We start from the raw sequence: 18540 nt of genomic DNA, 5'->3' as shown, positions 1-18540 counted from the left end.
AGAGGGCAAAGAAACCCCTCTGGGAATTAAGGACAATAGCCAGAAGAATGGGGAGGGGAATGGGATGGGAATTGTATGTGGAAGAGGCCAGAAGGGGACTAAAGCTGCCATGGGGACAAGGGACAGCTGCTGTCGATTAGCTCAGACATGCTCAGATAGTCCTTGTCCCCTGTTGAGAGAGAGGAGAGGGGCCCAGGGAGGCAGCTCCCCTCCCTGGACAGGGCCCATCCCTGTGGATTCAATCCCCCTCCCTGGACAGGGCCTGAGAACGCATGCAGGATCACTCTCGAGGAGAAAAGGCAATGCAGAAAGAACCGTGTCTTGCAGAATACACCATCTAAGGAGTCTTTCTGTTGTGCCTTTTGGAATCGGATATGTCTGTCACGTATTGGCCTCATAAGCCACCAGTGTGCCTGTAACAAATGTGGAGAGAGCCTTCCCAAATCTTCGTTTGCGAAGCCTAGCCACGATGGACAGGGCCATTCCAGGGATTCAGCCACCCTCCCCGGAAAAAGCCCATTCCCACAGCAAGTGCATTTGCGTGACTTTATTGGAGTGCAACACAAATAGGGGATGATGTCAGAAGGTTTGAGGAGAGACACCCTGGGCTCAATCCCAGTCCCCATCGCCTTCGGGATTGTCATCGCGGGGGGGCTCCTGGAACTGGATGTTGGCCAGCATGTCCCGCATGGCCGCCATCAGCCTGTTCACCCCCTGGTTAAGGTCCTGCCCTGCCCCGGCCTCGTCGTCCCCGTCGTGCCGGATGTCCCCCTGCAAGACAGCAGTGCTGTGGTGGCAGGGACACAGACAATGCCGGTGCCAAACCAGCACCAGGCTGCTGCCAGCAGCTGCTCCTGGAGTGGGAGTGATGTGCCCACAGCCCAGCGTGCACCCACCTGCAAGTTAAAATTTGGCAACAGCGAGCGGAAAAAGAGGGATAAAGTGCTTTCATTGGAGGGATGGCTTGTCCTGCAAGACACAAGTGGCACCCTGGTGAAGGGACAGCTCAGTTCGTGACTGCTCAAGGGGATATGGCAGGACTGGGAGAACCACGGCCCTGACAGAGCCAGACCCGAGGGAGGGAATGGGGGGATTTCCAGGGGTTTCTGATCCAGGCACTGCAACTCCGAGCAAACCAAGTGCTAAGAGCACTACCAAAGCCAGGTTGGATGGAGCTTGGGGAAGGTGTACCTGCCTATGGTGAGGAACATGATGAGCTTTAAGGTTCCTTCCAACACAAACCATTCCAGGATTCTGTGATTCTACCAGCTCTGCTGAGTGAGTCAGTGTGTAACCCAGGACTGGGTGTACTTAAACCTCTATTTACCCCAAACTCCCTCAGTTCAGCCACAGCCTGTGTTTTCCCTGGCTTTTGCCCTATTGCTGGGAACAGCTCCCAGTGACCACCATGGGAAGCAGCCGGACCAGTCTGTCCTGTAGCTCTGCCTGTTGGGAACAGCACGGCCCTTCCTCTGCCATGGAGGAGGAGGTCAGTACTGAGTGCCCGCATGCAGCCTGGCCCGGGGCTGAGGGTGTGCCGGGAACATGGGAACATGCCGGCTGTGCCGGCACAGGCACCAGGGTGGAGGTGGTACCTTTCTGGTCGGGTGTAAGAAACGATGGAGTCCAGAGGAGGGAGGGGGTCAAAACCCATCACTGGCTGCGAGGTCACCTCCTGGAGGGGAAGGAGAAGGAAGGGATGAAGGAGAAGGGATGAAGGCTGCACATCCAGCTGCAGCAAACACAGAGGCATGGAGAAGCTGTGCCCGTAGGGAGGACACCTTGAGGTCTGGTGGGTGCCTGGGGTTAAGATGTGCCCCGCAAGGACACAAGCACCACCGCACCACCACACCACGCACAGCCACAGCCCCTGTGCCCCATCAGGCCCCTCACCAGAGGCAGGGCTGCCGTGGCCTCCTTCATCTCCGAGAGGATGACATGCCGGTAGATGTTCCTGGGAGCACTCTGGTACCGGATCTTCCTCCTGAGGTGGGGAGGGGACAGAGCAGGGTGCCCTTAGCAGGCAAATTCCCATTTCTGCTGCTCCAAGTACAGAGTCAGCAGCTTCCCTGGCTCCAGGGGACAGGCCATATTGGATGGAGCTGGCTTAGGGTGGGCCAAAGGCAGCTGCTGAGCTCCAGAGAAAGAGCAGAGAGTGGCGCAGAGTGCTCAGCAGAGTGAGCTGACCTTGGTTTAGGACAACACCTGATGGCTCTCTCCTGTTTCTCAGCACAGGGACTTGGTAAGTGTTCCTAAGCTCCCACCTGCCCTGTGTGGCGATCCCTGCCCCTCCAGGCCACCCTCCACCCTCTCCAGGACATCTCCAGGGCACAGGTGACAGCCAAGACTAGGAAAAGCGGTGCAGGACTTGAAGTGCAGGTCCAGCTCTTAATTCCCATTTGTGAAAAACATGGAAGAGCCTCTGCCCTCCTGGCCCCACAGTGTAACCCTCAGCATCAGACCAGCAGCTGGGGGGCTCTGAGAGTGACCCCAGGGTCACTGCTGCCCAGGCCAGTCCCTGGTCCCACTCTGTCCCAGGCACTGAATCTGCTGCCCCTCTGCACTCACTTGTGCTCAGCCTCCTGTACCAGCGGGTCCCGGGCCTCCACCATCCGCAGCACCTCGTGCGTCTGGGGCTCCAGCCAGGCCATGACAGCTGGGTCCTTCCACAGGGCGTGTGTCCTGCCCACGTACAGGGACGTCAACTGGTTCAGGGCGGGTGACTGGCTATGGAAGATGGTTGTTACTCACAGCACCCTCCTCCTCCTCACGGGATGGTGAGGGCTTAGCCCTGCGTTGGGCTTTGGTGTGGGAACACAAGGCAAGGACTCACAGGCTCCTGCCTGGCTGTGGCCAGCTACCTTCACCAGATCTCCTGCCTCCGTCTATTTTTAGGCTAAGCAGAGCCATGAAATGAGGGAACACTGCTCTGACGTGAGGGGAGAGCCTTTGCGTGCTGAGGAAGACCATGTGTCCAGGGAGCCCAGACTGGTTGGAGACAGCCTGCCCTGGGAGGATGCACACGTTGCTCTCCCTCACTACGCACACCAACAGGCTTCAGGCTGAACTTCTGACCTGTCCACATCGAGGTGAGGTGGGTCTGCCAGCCTGACCCAGAGGCCATTATGGAAACCCATTATCAAATGGATTATCAAATGAGGCATTATCAAATGAGCCTACTCAGGGAACCCAAACAAGCTCCTCCATTAGCTGTCTGAACATGCAAAATCGCCGCCGCCAGCAAAATCGATCCCTTCCCTTTGCTGAGAACATCTCCAGGCCTTACCTGATCTGGGCATTCAGCCCAAAGAAGGGGTGGGAGGCGACCCTGGCATCAGGCTGCACACTGCAGTGATCCAACAGTGGCATCAGAACTGCATGACAAAGACAGAGAACTCATTTGGATCTGCTGGTGAGGAGCAGCATGGAGTGGGGTCACCCCTGCAGAGAGACACCCCAATCCCAGAGGCCAGCACCCCAATCCCAGGGCACCAACAAGGACCCACACAAGGAGGGGGTGACGATGCTGCTGGTCTCTATGCTGGGACAGGGGTTATTTCAGTCATCCAAACTACGAGTCAAGATGATTCTAGCCCCCACAAACTGAATCCCTGTTGGAGAGCTGGTTCTTCCTGCTGCACACATCCTCCCCTGGGCCTGAGGGCTGCACGCTCCTTTCATGGACAGCAGCACCCACGGGATGAAAGGGAGAGTGATGGGCACCCATGGGGACAGCACATCCAAAATGGAGCTGTGCCACAGAGGGAAAATCAAGGAGACTGGCTTGTCCCTGCTCCAGGTGGCCCCATGGAGGTGAGACATCTCCCTGCTCCAAGATTCCAATTCTCTCCCCCCCCCAGCCTGCCCACCCCTGACCATTGCTGGTGGAGGGGCAGTGGCTACTCTGAGGGGGGAGGACAGAATAATGGAATCACAGAATTGTTAAGGTTGGAAAAGCCTCTGAGCTCACTGAGTCCAATTATCCCCCCAGCACTGCCAAGACCACCACTAATCTGTGTCCCCAAGTGCCACATCCACATGGCTTTTGAATGCCTCCAGGGATGGGGACTCCATCACTGCCCTGGGCAGTCTGTTCCAGGACCGAACAGCCCTTTCCAGGAAATTTTCCCAATATTCAACCTAAACCTCCTCTGGCACAACTTGAGGCTGTTTCTTCTTGTCCTGTCCCTTGTTCCCTGGGAGCAGAGCCTGACCCCACCTGGCTCCATGCTCATGTCAGAAGTTGGAGAGAGCGAGAAGGTCCTCCCTGAGCCTCCTTTTTCCAGGCCGACCTCCGTCAGATCCCTCAGCTGCTCCTGGTGCTCCAGACCCTTCCCCAGCTCCGTTCCCTTCTCTGGACGCACTCAGCCCTTCAATGCCTGTGTTGGGGGAGGGGTCCAGAACTGACCCCAGGGTGGACCCCCCCTACCCCCACCCCCACTGTAGGCACAGTTCTGCCCAACCATGTCCCCCCTGACTCAGGGCTCCATCTCCTGCAAAAGCCATTTGCAAATTCCTGCCTCAGCATCTGCCTGCCCGGAATCCAGCCCTGGCTCAGATGAGGCCAGTGACAAAGCCTGCAAGGACGGCCTTACCGGTGGGGACAGACTCACCGCTTGGGAACATGACGAGCGCGAGCTGGATGAGCCGGGCCGCTCGCTCCCGGGCCTGGCTCCGCTCCAGCTCCGGGCGCTCCTCCTGCTGGCTCAGGAAGAAATAGGCCAGCGGCACCGAGAAGGCGAAATTGGGCAGCTGGGACAGATTCCGGTGACTCTGCAGGATCAGGGAGAGTTACCGAGAAATGATGCTGTGCAGCAGGATCTGGGCTGCGTGGGGTGGGGGATCTGGCTGCCGGGGTTAAGTGAGTTCCCAGCTGCTGGCTCGGTGCCCCCATGGCTGAGTGAGCAATTCTGAGGTCGTACAACTGTTTGCAGAGGCCCAGGATTACAAGGAACCAACAGCCCAGCCTTTATGGATCATTCCAACACCATTGGGATGCCAGTTGGGCTGTGAGACCCCCAGCAAAGGGATCACCTGGCTGTGAAATCCTCCCATGGGGAGTGAAATCCTCCCAGGAACCAGCTTGCCCCCTCTCACCTCCCACTCCTGGAAAAGACGGGTCAGGAAGGTGTATTCCCTGGCCCGGAGGGACAGGAAGTCGATCAACAGCAACACACAGAGCGGGTCATTCTCAGGATCAAGGCTTGGGAGCAAGGGAAGGAAACAAAGTGTCACAACAGCTGAGAGAGCTGCCCTGATTTCTGAGCCAAACAGACTTTCCCAGTGGCATCCATGACTCAGCAAGCAGAGAGAATGGGAACACGGTCGCTCCCTCATGGCCAGGAGGGCAGAGTGATGCTCTGTCCCTGCAGAGGGGATGGTCCCCTATCACCACCCAGGAGGAGGATCAGTGGCCACAAACTAAGTGGGCTGAAGCCATCCTCACAAATCTCCTCCGCTGAGCTCAGCAGTCATGGGCCACCCAGGTCCCCTGGTCACCCATCACCTCTCTAAAGGGCGCCTGCACAAACCCTGCAGCTGTAAAGGGTGGGAATGAGCCCTCACCAAGCCCAGGAGCAGCAAGACCCTTCTGGAGTGACTGCCCCCCCCAGCTGGGTTCAGTTTGTTATTCCAAGTGTGCCTCCCGAAACCAGACACCCCACCCTTGGTGGGGGCACCTACCTCAGGATGAGCTTGCAGAACTCCAGGGCTGTACGGGGACAGCCCCTCTTCTCCAGGAACATCAGGTGCTTGAAGAGAGCCAGAAAGAAAGCCCTGCGTGGGGAACAGCAGCAAGATTTAGAGGCCAGATGCGAAGAGAAGCACTTTGTGCCACTCAGAAATGGGGACACAGGGTCACTGCCAGCTCCTCACCCCCGAGCATCTCCCATCCTGGTGTGGGACAGGGTGCCACAGACCCCCTCCCACTCCCATCTCTTAGTTTTGTTATGTTTTTGTGCAAGTACAGGGACAGAAAACTCATGGCCTGCTCCACAGACTGGGACCAACACAAATAAATTCCTAAAGTCCGCATCCCACCTTGTCCCAATGGTGTGGGGATGGTGAGACAGAGCAGGGAGGCCCAACACCCGAACTGGTGTTACAGGTCATTGGTGGCAGGAAGCCTGTCAGCCACAGGGACTGGAAATGTGAGCACTCTCCAGGTACAGCAGTTTGGGAGAGATGGCTTGCGTCAGCTGACTGGAAAATTCCCAGAATAAAGTCACCTTTCCCAGCAGCTGCAGAGTTGGAGTTACATAAAGAGCTGTGCTGGGAGGAGTGTGAGTGCTGGGGATGATGGCTGGAAACACAGTTAGGATTTTTGTGACCAAATAAATGCCATTTTGGGCTGAGCGGTAATGCCCATTAGTAATGGCATGAGAAGGATGTGACAGGGAGGGACAATTCCTGCTCCACAAAGATGTTCCTTGGAAAAAGGGATGATTTGTACAGAAGCTTCCGTGCACGAGGTGCCTGTACTGCAGCACCATCCTGGGAGCCCCCAACAGAAAGGAAGGAACATTCAGGGTACCCCAGGATTGTCCAAAGTGGGCCAGGAGCTCCAGCTGAGCCTCACTGTTCCCCAGCCCTCCCACCTGTTCTCTGGTCTCCGGTAGTCCAGCCTGCAGGTCCCGCTGGTGAGGCTGAAAACGGGGTGGAAGGCGCACTCCAGGCTGTACAGTGCCCGCTCTGGGGACAGCAAGGACATGTCAGGGACTGGACAGTGCCACCCCCAGCACTCCATTTAGCCCAAAAGACATGAAATCAGCTCATTCCCAGCACTGAGAGGCACAAAGCTACTTCACACTATGTGGTGGCAATAGATAGCAGGGTAGTGAGTGCTGTTCCCTCCTGTGGGCATCAGATCATGCTCCACGTGGGAAAAGGAACCCTTCTGGGATTGAGGCTGGTGCAGCTGCCTCTGCCACAAGTATTTTCACATGGGAAAGCCAAGTTCCTGTCCTCACTTTGCCCCTGCCCCTCCTGTCATGCTGCAGAGCACATGCCCCATTCCCAAACAGCCCATCTTACTCCAGAGCCTCAGCACAGGCTGGGGGCTCCCAGAGCCTCTGAGCCCACCTAAGGGGCAGAGCCCCACATACCAACCTCAGGATGCTGAGCAGAAGGAGGGAGGCTGGGCAGGCTCCCCATGGAAGGGTGGCCTTCCAGGAGCTTAGTACTAAATCAGACCTTCCCACAAGGGATGTCCTACAGGTAGGACCCTGCCACGGCCAGGTAACCCTTCTGCCCATTCTGAATCATGAAATGGTTTGGGTTGGAACGGACCTTAAAGCTCAACCAGTTCCACCCAGTGCCATGGGCAGGGACACCTTCCACTACACCAGGTTGCTCCAAACCTGGTCCAACCTGGCCTCAAACAGTTCCAGGGTTGGGGCAGCCACAGCTTCTCTGGGCAGCCTGTGCCAGGGCCTCACCACCCTCCCACAGGACAGAATTTCACAGCAGTGCATCCATTCCTCACCTCAGCTCTTACCTATGAGATCCCGGGCCATCTCCTGGTCCTCCTGCATCCGGCACACGTCACTGAGCTGCAGGAGGGAGTCCACGTGGTAGGGGTTCATCTGGAGCAGCAGCTGCAGAAGAGCACGGCAAAGATACCATTTAATTACTGGTGTCTCAGGAATTTGGGCACTTAGTGACCCAGGTACCTCCCAGCATCCAGACACAGCACCAAAAGCTTCCTGCCAGCTCTGTTCCTGTGCTGGAAGGGCACAGGGAGCTCTCTCCCCACCCCATACAGGATGGGAGCCCTCAGTGGCAGCTTCCCTCAGGCAGCTCCCTCCCAGCTGACCCAGCTTTTCCAGCAGAGGCCATGCCAGGCCTTTGATCATCTTCACTGTCCTTCTCTGGATCTCTCCCAGCTCCTCCAGATCCTTTGGAAGGCAAGAGCAAGATGCAGGCACTGTTACAGTTTGGGATTTTTTATCTACCCCTCACCAATTCTGAGCATTTGATCAGGTTTTTGCTCCCTCTGAGTGGTAAGAGGACATTTGGACATATGTATTACAAATCCAGGATCCAGCAATGGTAATGAATAATAATTAATAAGTAAGTATTTCCAGGCTTCAGAAGAGAAGTTTCATCTAAAAATCTTCTCCATTCACTAATTATATTGTAAAGAAGCTATTTTTTTCAAGTACCTAAACCTCAGTTCAGTATGAAAATACTGAAGTTACTTCAATTCTCCTCACAGTTGAGTTCGGGAATTATTTTTTCCCTAGAAACTGAAAAAATACAACTTCCAAAGCTCCAGAATTTTCCATCTGCAGGGTAGGGGACAGTGGGACCACCTACAGTGCAAAGCCTGGGTGTGCCAGGCTGGCCCAGCCCAGCCTTTGCCTCAGAGCCACTTGCCTGGCATTTAACCGCTTCCTTAAGAGGTAAAACTAATTTAAGATTCTTTATAATTCTCACGTAGGGTCACTGTGATGGGGAAAAACTAAGAAAAGCTCACCAAGACCCTTTTAACCTACCAGCAAGAGTAGAGAAAACACTCAATAAGCCTCCAAAAAATAATGTTTTATATTCTGAAACCACAGTAGCAAGGCAGAGTCGGGTTTCAGCTATTCCAGGGCTGTGGCAACCATGGATAAACTGTCTGGGATTGGCAAATCCATCAGTTAGATTTTACCCTTAATGGAAAAGTGAAGGATCTAAAGCTGTAGGAATGTCATCAAATTTAGCTAGACCCACTCAAGAGGGACAGAGCACCCAGACTAAAATACCATGCAAAGCCCATCCTGGGTGGGACTGAGCTCGAGCTGCCCCTGGGACACTCAGTGCTGCACAGGAATTACCCTGCCTCATTTAATCCCAATCCCTCAATCCAGGCAGAACTGATGAGCTGGAGTGAGCCCCATGGCCCTGAGCCGAGGGTGGGAAAGCAGAAGGAAGTAAACTTTATTTAGCAGACAATGGGCTCTTTAAGGAACATCTCCAGGGCATGTATCCCAGCTCATGTGGCCAGGTCTTCCAGAGAAACATCCCTCAGTTATGGTTTAGTTGGGTACAGAGCAATTTTGCTGTTGCTTATCACTCCAAACTATAAATGTTACCATACAGCTTAATGAGCTCGGACATGCTTGAAGGACTCCCAACACAAAGCCTGTGTTGCTGAAATACCAAGAAAAGACATATTTTTCATCCATGCAGGAGTTTATAAATAGAACATCTGTTAGTTTAGATTCCCAGTTCACGATGAGTTTATACAATATTCCTCCTTTCCCAGCTGAAGAGTCAAGACAAGGGAGCTTTATTCCCACCCTTCCAGCCAAACGGACAGTTCCTGTGGGCTCCTCTCTCAAAAGGTGACCTGGCACGTGCTCAGCAGAGCCATCAAGGCTCAGCCACCAGATCCCCATCTGACCTAGGAGGTCACTTATCTTATTAAAAAGGTGACAGTAGAGCTCAGCTCTCAGCACTGCCTCACCGCACACAGAGGGACACAGGGCTCTGCTGCTCAAAACGAGACTGAAAATAAATAACCCAAGGTTCTGCAGAGGGATCTGGACAGGCTGGATGGAGGGGGCAAGGCCAATAGGATGAGGGTCAACAAAGTGAAATATTGGGTCCTGCACTTGAGTCACAACAACACCATGAACACTACAGGCTGGGGCGGAGCGACTGGAAAAGGACCTGGGGGTGCTGGTGACAGCGGCTGAACATGAGCCCAGGTGGGCAAGGAGGCCAATGGCACCTGGCCTGTACCAGCCATAGTGTGGTCACAGGACCAGGGCAGTGACCATCCCCTGTGCTGGGCACTAGTGAGGCCACACCTGGAATTCTGGGGTCAGATTTGGGCCACTCACTCCAACACAGGCATTGAGGGGCTGGAGCGTGTCCAGGGAAGGGCAACAGAGGTGGGGAAGGGTCTGGAGCACCAGGAGCGGCTGATGGAGCTGGGCGGGCTCAGCCTGGAGAAAAGAAGGCTCAGGGGGGACCTTCTCACTCTCTGCAGCTCCCTGACAGGAGGGTGGAGCCAGGTGGGGGTCGGGCTCTGCTCCCAGGGAACAAGGGACAGGATGAGAGTAAATGGTCTCAGGTTGCACCAGGAGAGGTTTAGGTTGGATATTGGGAAAACTTTTTCATGGACAGCCCAGGGCAGTGGTAGAGTTCTCATCTCATGCAGGATTTAAAAGATGTGTGGATGTGGCACCTGAGGACATGGGTCAAGCATGGCCTTGGCATTGCTGGAGGAACAGCTGGACTCGACAATCCTAGAGGCTTTTCCAACCCAAATAATTCCATGAGCACTGGGATGCACCAGTCCACCTTCCCTGTCAGTGAAAGAGGTTGCAGGAACTCAGGGGGGAACAGCACAGCCAACCCCTTCTCCCAACATACCACAATGTTGTTGGGGTCCATGGACTCCACAGCATCCAGGAACTTGAACTGGACTTGCTGGTACTCGCGGTGGTGCTCGAAGGTGAAGTGCTGCACCCCCCTCCGGGTGTCCAGCAGCCGCATGGCGATACCTGGGGGTGCAGGGGAGACCTGGGTACCCCAACAGAACCCCTTCTGCTCTCTTAGCACACCCAAAGCTCACCCACAGCATTAGGTCCAAAGCCACACCTGTTTTTGGAAACTCCCAGAGAATTTCACTCTTTTCCCTCCTCTCATGAGTCAAAGTCCCAAACCCACCCGAGAAGTCCAGGCTGCTCGTTCTCCCCATGGATATTTCTCATTATCCAGCAATCATGCTGCTAAGATGAGAAGCATCCATCCCCTGTTACCTCCAAAACAGGGAAAAACAAGCCCAAATGCTAAGATACAAGTCAACAAGAGTCCTCTGTTGAGGAAGGAGGTGTATTTCCACCAGCTGACGAGCAGTTCCCTTTCAAGCTGAGGTCTCTAGCAGTATCTGTGTCACGTGGGCGGGGGACCAACGTGACCCATGGGCAGGAGGTGACCCCAAAAGCCTCACCTGTCTTGCTGTAGCGTGGCCAGGTGTTCTTGGGAGTTGTGAGCCATGTGCTGCGGATGTACTGCCGCTGCCTCTGCCTCGGCCTGGGGAGACAAACACAACAGGTCACAACGCTGTGCTAACAGAAGGAGAAGGCATGAAATCAGCCATGAAAAGGGTGTTTCAGGGGAAAATGAGATCCAATTGTTTCCCCAACTGCAGCATACAGAACTGTGCCCAGAGCCCTACACCTTTGCCTTTGCAACACAACGTAGCTGTGCCCAGGCTCTGCCTTAGGTGCACCATCTGGGCCAGCCAGTGTCCCCAGCATCTCCACTTCAAGAGCTTCTCTCCCTGTTTTCATCCCTGCCAATCTCTCAGCTGCCTCTGTGCTTCAAACAGTTTCCCAGGTCCAATTAGGAGAGCCCCACATCGCTATGACTCATTTTCCCAGTAGGGCTTTCAAATGTCAACGGATTTAGTTTAAGCCATACTCAATACCACACAATTTATTGGTTCAGGAGGAATTCAGGATTAAGACTACTCTGAGAATCGTATCTCCTCAGAAAGGGATCACAGAATATCCTGTCCAATATCTGGAAGGGAACACAATGATTCCCAAAGTCCTAGTCCTGGCACTGAACAGGACAATCCCAAGGAATAGCAGCTTCTTCCTCAAGCACCAAATGCTCTTCCACAGACTCTCTTCCTGCTTCCACCTGCACTGCTCTGAGCTCAGACCCTTCTCATGTGTAGGTTTTCCAACCAGTTCATGGAAGTGAGATTTTGTGGATGACACTGAGCACAGTGCAGTGGAAAACTGCACAAAGACCTCACACCCAGGGAGCAGCAGTTCCCTGGGCCCCTGGAAGCAAGTGCATGGGAACACCAGGAAGTATTCAGGGTCCATTTTTTGTCCAGAAACTCTGGAATGGCAACAAGGGACCAATTCTGGAGAAAACCAAAACCTAAGGGTCTATACTCTGTGAACTTGAGTGAAAGAACTTTGAAGAGTGGTTTGGCAGTAAATGAGAGGGGAAAGCAGCAGAAGAAAAAGTAAGAGCCTGGACAAGTCTTTCCCCACCTCACACATATCACCAAAAATATTCCTCTGTCCCAATAAGCAACTACTAAACCAGTAACACACCCTGAGCTTGGGAATACCTGCCCAGGTGTGGCACTAGGGACTTTACAAGCCGTGCCAAGGGAAGGACAGGCACACCTCCTTGGACTTGGAACAGGTTTAATATCAAGTTCTGCACTAACCTCTGGTCCCCAAGCACAGCACGAGCCCCGAAGTATCTCTTCAACTCATTCTCTGGATTCAAGTTTCTGAGAAGGCAGAAAGAAAGGCTCCATCAGTTAAACACAGCCCAAAGTGCCACACTCGAGTCTCTCCATCAAAACCCATTGCTCCATACCCAAAACTGCCTCTGGAACACCCCCAAACCATCACACACTCCCCGTTGATTGGGCACAGCACAGAGAAAGAAGGCTAAACTGGTCAGGACAGGCATGGAAAGCCCTGCTCCATCAGATCTGCTTCCCTCCAGCTCTGCTCTAGAGGCACTGAGCTGGGAATACTGCTGCTGCCCTCTCCAGGGCAGCTGGAGCCTCATCTGGGATACTCTCAGGAGAACCTTGGGCTCAGGAGCACAGGCTCAGGTCTCCTTGCCAGCCTCCATGCAGTGTTCAGGGCGTTCATCCCAAATTGTAGGGATTGTAGGCTGTGGGGCTTGAAGAGAGGGAGTGAGAATACTGCGATCCAGCATAGCCAGCCCTCACCAGGGGTGATTCAGCTCTCAAAGGTCTTGGAATCATGTTTACTTGACCAAGAAGTCACTGAAGTTTAAATCCAACACCAGGTGCACAAACATCCTGGTTCTGCCAAAGCATCCTACACTCAGTTTCGCTGCACCAGGGCTGGACGGCAAACTGGGACTGGTAAATTGTCTCAATTTCAAGTTTAAATGTTGTCTCCAATAACAGGAAGAGCTGCTGGTGTCTGCAGCAGCCCAGAGCTCTGAAACACACTGATCATACCACCCAGTCCGCTCCCAAAGAGAATCCCAGTGCCATACAGGCCTCAAGTCTGAGGTAGACTCATCCCTCAGCTCTCGGACACACTTGGTGCTCAGTCCACTTTGTTGAGGTGACATGTGGGAAAGGCTGGACAAGTCTAACTTGCTTTGCTGATGGAATCAGCCCCTGGCACACCTCAGCCTCCTCCTCCTCAGAAACAGCATGTGCTGAACTGAGGCTGTTCCTCACAGTCAGTACCTGGCCAAGTGAATGCAATGCCAAAACTTTACACACCAGGGCTCCTGGTACCTCTGCAGAGTTTCTCCTATAGAAGATTTGAGGGTAGAAGGCCCCACTGGAGGCTAATCCGGTCCTGCCACTCACTACAATGAGGCCTGGCAGCAGAGAATCACCATCAGAACCAAACACAGCTCCCAGAGCAGTGGTAGGAACAGGGACATGCATAAACAGCACAAGCTGGACCTTCCAAGCAAGGTCAAGAATTCCTGGCTGGATCACACTGGGAAGCTCTCAGTGCCCTTGCTCGAGGATCACATATCCCTGTCATACCCCAGGCCAGAGCCAGCAGTACCTGTGCTCCACGTAGAGCAGGGGTCGGCTGTCGGTGATGAGCCCGCCTTGGCTCGGGAGGGACAGCCCACTGGGGTCCTCCAGCCTCTCCAGCAGGCTGTCAATGTCTTCCAGGTCGTTGTCTTCCTTAAGAGAGGCAAATCCAAGGCAGTTATTACAGGATGAGTCACAGCATCATGTAGGTCACCCACTGGAGATGCCACCCAGATGCCTCCAGCTCATCCCGATTCCTGTGCAATGGGCTGTGGCTCTTCATAGGATCCTGGAACGGTTTGGGTTGGAAGAGACCTCAAAGCTCTTCTCATTCCACCCCCTGCCATGGGCAGGGGCACCTTCCACTAGACCAAGTTGCTCCAAGTCCCGTCCAACCTGGCCTTGAACACTTCCAGGGATGGGGCAGCCACAGCTTCTCTGGGCAACCTGTGCCAGGGCCTCACCACCCTCACAGGGAAAAACTTCTCCCTAGTAACCCATCTAACCCTTTCCTCTCAGAGTGGTCTCTTTTTCCCTTGTCCTGTCACTCCATGCCCTTGTCCAAAAATACCTTAAATACTTAAATAACCAGCCTTCACCATTTACTTTCCGGGGAAGCCCCGAGTTACTGCCATGACCCCCGTGATAAAGTCTCAAACACTCACATGACTTTAATCCAACTGTCACATTCCCCATCTTCCAACCACTCCAGGAATCCATGCAGCTGCTCACATCTAACAGTTGTATAACACTTTTACCCTGATTTCCCTCTATTTTCCCCCCACAAACAGCAAGTGACACATTTCTTACGTGCCTGTTTCACATCCTCCTGATGATGTCCGTGGGTGGAACACAGAATTCCATTCAGAAAACCCAAGCAGCATTGCCAGTTTGCCTTTTCCAACTAAATTTAGCCCCTGCGTGTGGAGTGTATACAGGAAAGGGATAACGTGCTCTGTATGGAAGTGCTGGAACAGAGGTTGTATTATCTCTGGTTGGCAAACTCAACTGCCTGGGTCTGGGTCTCTTCCCAGTCTCCAGATGGTAGATGTCACCCTGTTGCTTGATATTCTTGGACTGGGAGAGGAAATGGCCTCTTCACTTGGTTCTCCACCTCAGGAGCGAGCTCCTGAGTGGAATTCTCAGGGAGGAGGTGGCCAGCTGGGCACCTGCACCAGTGTCATGGCCCAGCCATTCAGCATCTCAGCATCCTGTGGCTCAGGATGTTTAGTAAAGGATCTCCATGGACTGAACAGGGAAGTTGGATTCGATGATCTTGGAGGTCTTTTCCAGCCTAATGATTCTGTGATTCTATGGACAGTTCAGACTCAAACCTGACCAGAAAACCAGCTCCCACCTGAACCTCATTCCTATTGAATTTAGAAGATCAATGGCTTTTATCCATCTGCTGCTTCCAGCTCTGGGCTCCCCAATGGAGTTGCTGGAGCAAGTCCAGAGGAGGCCACAGAGATGCTCCGAGGACTGGAGCCAGGCTGGGAGAGCCAAGGGTGTTTGGCCTGGAGAAGACAAGGCTCCAGGGAGACCTTAGAGCCCCTTCCAGTGCCTAAAGGGGCTCCAAGAGAGCTGGAGAGGGACTTTGGACAAGGGCCTGGAGTGACAGAACAAGGGGGAATGGCTTCCCACTGCCAGAGGGCAGGGTTACATGGGATATTGGGAAGAAATTCTTGTCTGTGAGGGTGGGGAGGCCCTGGCACAGGTTGCCCAGAGAAGCTGTGGCTGCCCCATCCCTAGAAGTGTCCAAGGCCAAGATGGATGGGGTTTGGAGCAACCTGGGCTAGTAGAAGGTGTCCCTACTCATTGCTGGGGGTGGAATGAGATGAGCTTTACGGTCCCTTCCCACTCAAACCATTCCAGGATTCCAAAACTGCTTCTTTAAATTTATATTTTGAAATGGCTTTTTTGCCTCAAATCTCCTGCAGCCACCCCAGAATTCCTACTTCGTCGGCCCTATTGGAGGAATCAGCCTGATCCCTGACCCAGAGCTCACACAGACATACCGCAGTGTCTCCTGCTGAAGTTTTCTTGGTTTTCCTTTTCTTTTTTTTCTTCCTTGGCTTGTTACTCGATGCAGGCTGCAAAGACAAAGGGAAGAGCTGTCAGCATGCTCTGAGGGGTGTCAGCTCCATGGGAAGAAGAGCATTTCCCACTGGGATCAGCACACCAAGGGCCCTTAAACAAAACCAAAATTCATCATTTCCTGTTTGTCAGAGAGTGGAAATTAAGACACAAGAAGAAAATAGATGAAAGCACCAGAGTTTCCCAAAGGGTTAAATCTCAGTTGACTTTCAGATCAGTGTCTGAGGCTACAAAACCTGGAAAGACAGAAGTTTAGCCATGCCAGGTGTGGAGGAAATGCTTCAGCCTCCTTCTGTCTCCAGAACAAGCTGGATTTTTGTCTTTGTAGTGAGCAAGACAGTTTCAATGGTCATTCCCATTTCTACAGAAACCAACATCTGCTACAAGGCCCCAGTAAAATACAGCTCCTCTCCCTGCAGGTGCAGCTGCTTCAGCTCAGGATGCTCTGTGGCATTCCCTAAAGTGACAGGTACACCACCGCCCATGCTGGCTCTTCCTTGGGGTGTACACAGCTGGAAAACACATTTCCAGGATCTAGCAAATAATACAGCAAGGAATTATAGAACTGTGGAATGCTTTGGGGCAGAAGGTACTTCAAAGTTTATCCATTCCCACCCCCTGCCATGGGCAGGGACACCTTCCACTAGCCAGGTTGCTCCAAGCCCCATCCAACCTGGCCTCGGACACTTCCAGGGATGGGGCAGTCACAGCTTCTCTGGGCAATCTGTGCCAGGGCCTCACCATCCCCACAGCCAAGAATTTCTTCCCAATATCCCACCTAACCCTGCCCTCTGGCAGTAGGAAGCCGTTGTCCCTTGTCCTATCAAGTAATGGTGTTACCAGAACCACGCCACACTGGTTCCAGAACTGAGGGAAGGTGCAGCCCCAGTCTGGCTCTACTCAAGAGCAGCATCCGCCTGCCCAGGGCTCCCACGGAGCTCTGGGAGAAGCCACAGGTGTGTCCTGGGGTGCTGACATAGCAAACTCACTGGGTCAGGGCCCCTGGAGCCACTGCTTACACAGGGACCTACTGTCCAGAGCACTCCCAGCCACTGGCACAGTTGGAACATGCACAGATAGTGGACTTTGCCCAGAACCCATGGGCACACAACCCAAATGCATAGCAAACAGGTGAGGCCAGGGGGCCAACCCTGCTTTGCTCCTCCAACCCTCATCTCTGCGAGATCCAAGCCAAACCTGCCACGGAAAATTGTTAGTTAAATGTCCCTTTCCTTACAAAATCCTGCAAGGAGACACTTGTGAGCTGATACAAACCACAGGAGCAAATCTTGACACCAAACGACAATAAATCACAATGAGGAAAAGCACGTTCAGTGCTTAGTTGACACTGCTCGGAGCCTTCACATCCCCTATTCCAAAACAAATGCTTCCCTGAGACCATTCCCAGCCCCCGCCCAGCCTCAGCTCTTGTGTGGCACAAGGTCTTCCTTGGGAGCCTCCTCTCTGCAGCTGGAAAATCTCCCCAGATCACACACACAAACCCAGCGCTCAGCACCAAACTGCTGGTCCTCTCTGAGAGCCCTGAGTTCCTGGGTTTGAGCTCCCTATGTGTGTCCCTGCCCTGTTCCTGTGTCCCTGTGCCTGTCCTGTGGTGACCATGGGGTCCCTGGGGCAGTTACCATTTGGTCCAGTTGCTCGGCCTCCTCCCCCTCTCTCTGCCCATCGTCCGTGTCCTCAGCCACAGCCCCTTCCTTGTTCCTCTCCTTGTTCCTTTCCTTGTTCCCCTCCTTATTCCCTCCTGCTGTGTCCTGTTCGCTGAGCCGGGTGTCCACTTGCTCCTCTCCAGTCACTGGCTCATCCTCTGACTCCTCGGCAGGGATCTGCAAACAGAGGGACAAGGTGCAGGGACAGTGCAGGGATGGAACTCCCCAGGGATCTGATCTACCACTCCACCTGCAAACAGATGGGGATGACCCCTCATGTCAAGTGTGTCACCCAGCAGGTGCCTGGATAGCCCCAAGCCCATGGAGGGGGGCACAGGGACACCACGATGTGTCCTCTCACACCACAGCCCTGTCCGGACTCTGCTCTTCCTTGGGAAGAACTTCCAAACCCAGCCCTGCCTATGCTCCCACAGTCAGGCCTTGGGGAAGGACAGGGCTGGATGAGGTGTCTGGAGAGCAAGACCAGGCTCTGTCACCCCAAAGAACTGGCAGTATCACCAGGGCCACCCGATTCCCAGCCTTCAGCACTGTGCTCCTGCAGGGCAGGATGGTGGCAGGAATGTTCCTAAAAACAGTTTCCCCATCCCAGCTCTGACAACATCCAAACCCAGGCCTCCCTCCCATTTCCTCCCAGTTCAGCCCTAGCTGCACCTCCTCACCCCTCCCACCCACCACCCAAACCCCTCAGTCCCACCCCAGTCACTGACCCCAAATCACTGCCTCCCACCAACTGTCGCCTCTGCCACATCCACTGTCACCCCCAGCCCTCCTGATCCCCCCAGACACCCGCAACCCCCCCCAGCCACTGCTCTTAGGTGACCCCCTCACGGTCACCGGCCCCCCCACGAGTGCCCACTCAGGGGACCCCCAATCACTGCCAGCCCAGATGCCCCCAAAGTCACTGTTCCCCCAGTCGCTCCCACAGTCACTGTCGTCCCACTTGTGTCCCCAGTGACTTCCACGTCACAGCTGCCACCCCAGTCATTGCCCCCCAACCGCTCACCCTCGCGCCCTCTCAGGCCCCTCCACCGGCCGGCTCTGCCCCCCCCTCACCAGCTCGAAGCGGTTGCTGATGGTGGCACGGGGCCGGCTGCCGGGTGGCGGCGGTGGCCCCGCCTCTCGGGCTCGCTCGGGGCCGGGGTCGATGCCGAGCTGGCCCAGCCCCGGCCCCTCCTGGCCCCGCTGCTCCCCCCGCAGCCGCCGCAGGGCCCGGCGCGACATCACCCCTGCCGGCTCCGCGCCTGCGCC

General features: G+C 54.5%; 1 protein-coding gene across 2 annotated transcripts; it reads right to left on the bottom strand.

Moving 5' to 3' along the window:
• Positions 1–532: 532 nt before the first annotated feature.
• On the bottom strand, positions 533–18513 carry TCF25 (transcription factor 25). 2 transcript variants are annotated; one of them, XM_032701239.1, is made up of 18 exons: positions 18346–18513; positions 17248–17448; positions 15529–15603; positions 13539–13663; positions 12191–12256; positions 10946–11028; positions 10366–10496; positions 7496–7595; positions 6597–6690; positions 5683–5775; positions 5098–5203; positions 4614–4773; positions 3287–3374; positions 2569–2727; positions 1894–1984; positions 1596–1675; positions 897–969; positions 533–771 (listed from the first exon to the last, which is right to left on the bottom strand). In XM_032701239.1, the coding sequence occupies exons 1-18, from the start codon at positions 18511–18513 to the stop codon at positions 610–612; spliced, it is 2055 nt and encodes a 684-aa protein (XP_032557130.1). In that variant the 3' UTR covers positions 533–609. The 2 variants fall into 2 exon arrangements, with proteins under 2 accessions (XP_032557130.1, XP_032557131.1); XM_032701240.1 differs by lacking the exon at positions 18346–18513 and adding an exon at positions 18158–18226.
• Between the last annotated feature and the right edge of the window lie 27 nt (positions 18514–18540).

This window comes from Chiroxiphia lanceolata, chromosome 13 (assembly GCF_009829145.1).
Source record: "Chiroxiphia lanceolata isolate bChiLan1 chromosome 13, bChiLan1.pri, whole genome shotgun sequence".
Taxonomy (NCBI): Eukaryota; Metazoa; Chordata; class Aves; order Passeriformes; family Pipridae; genus Chiroxiphia; species Chiroxiphia lanceolata.
This window is presented reverse-complemented; position numbering and strand designations above follow the sequence as displayed.

Coding starts and splice junctions, on each gene's coding strand:
- TCF25 (XM_032701239.1), bottom strand. CDS start 18,513: ATGTCGCGCCGGGCCCTGCGGCGGCTGCGGGGGGAGCAGCGGGGCCAG. Junction 13,664..15,528: donor CTTCAGCAGGAGACACTGCG/GTATGTCTGTGT, acceptor GCCTCTCTTAAG/GAAGACAACGACCTGGAAGA. Junction 7,596..10,365: donor TGGACCCCAACAACATTGTG/GTATGTTGGGAG, acceptor GCTCTTCTGCAG/CTGCTGCTCCAGATGAACCC.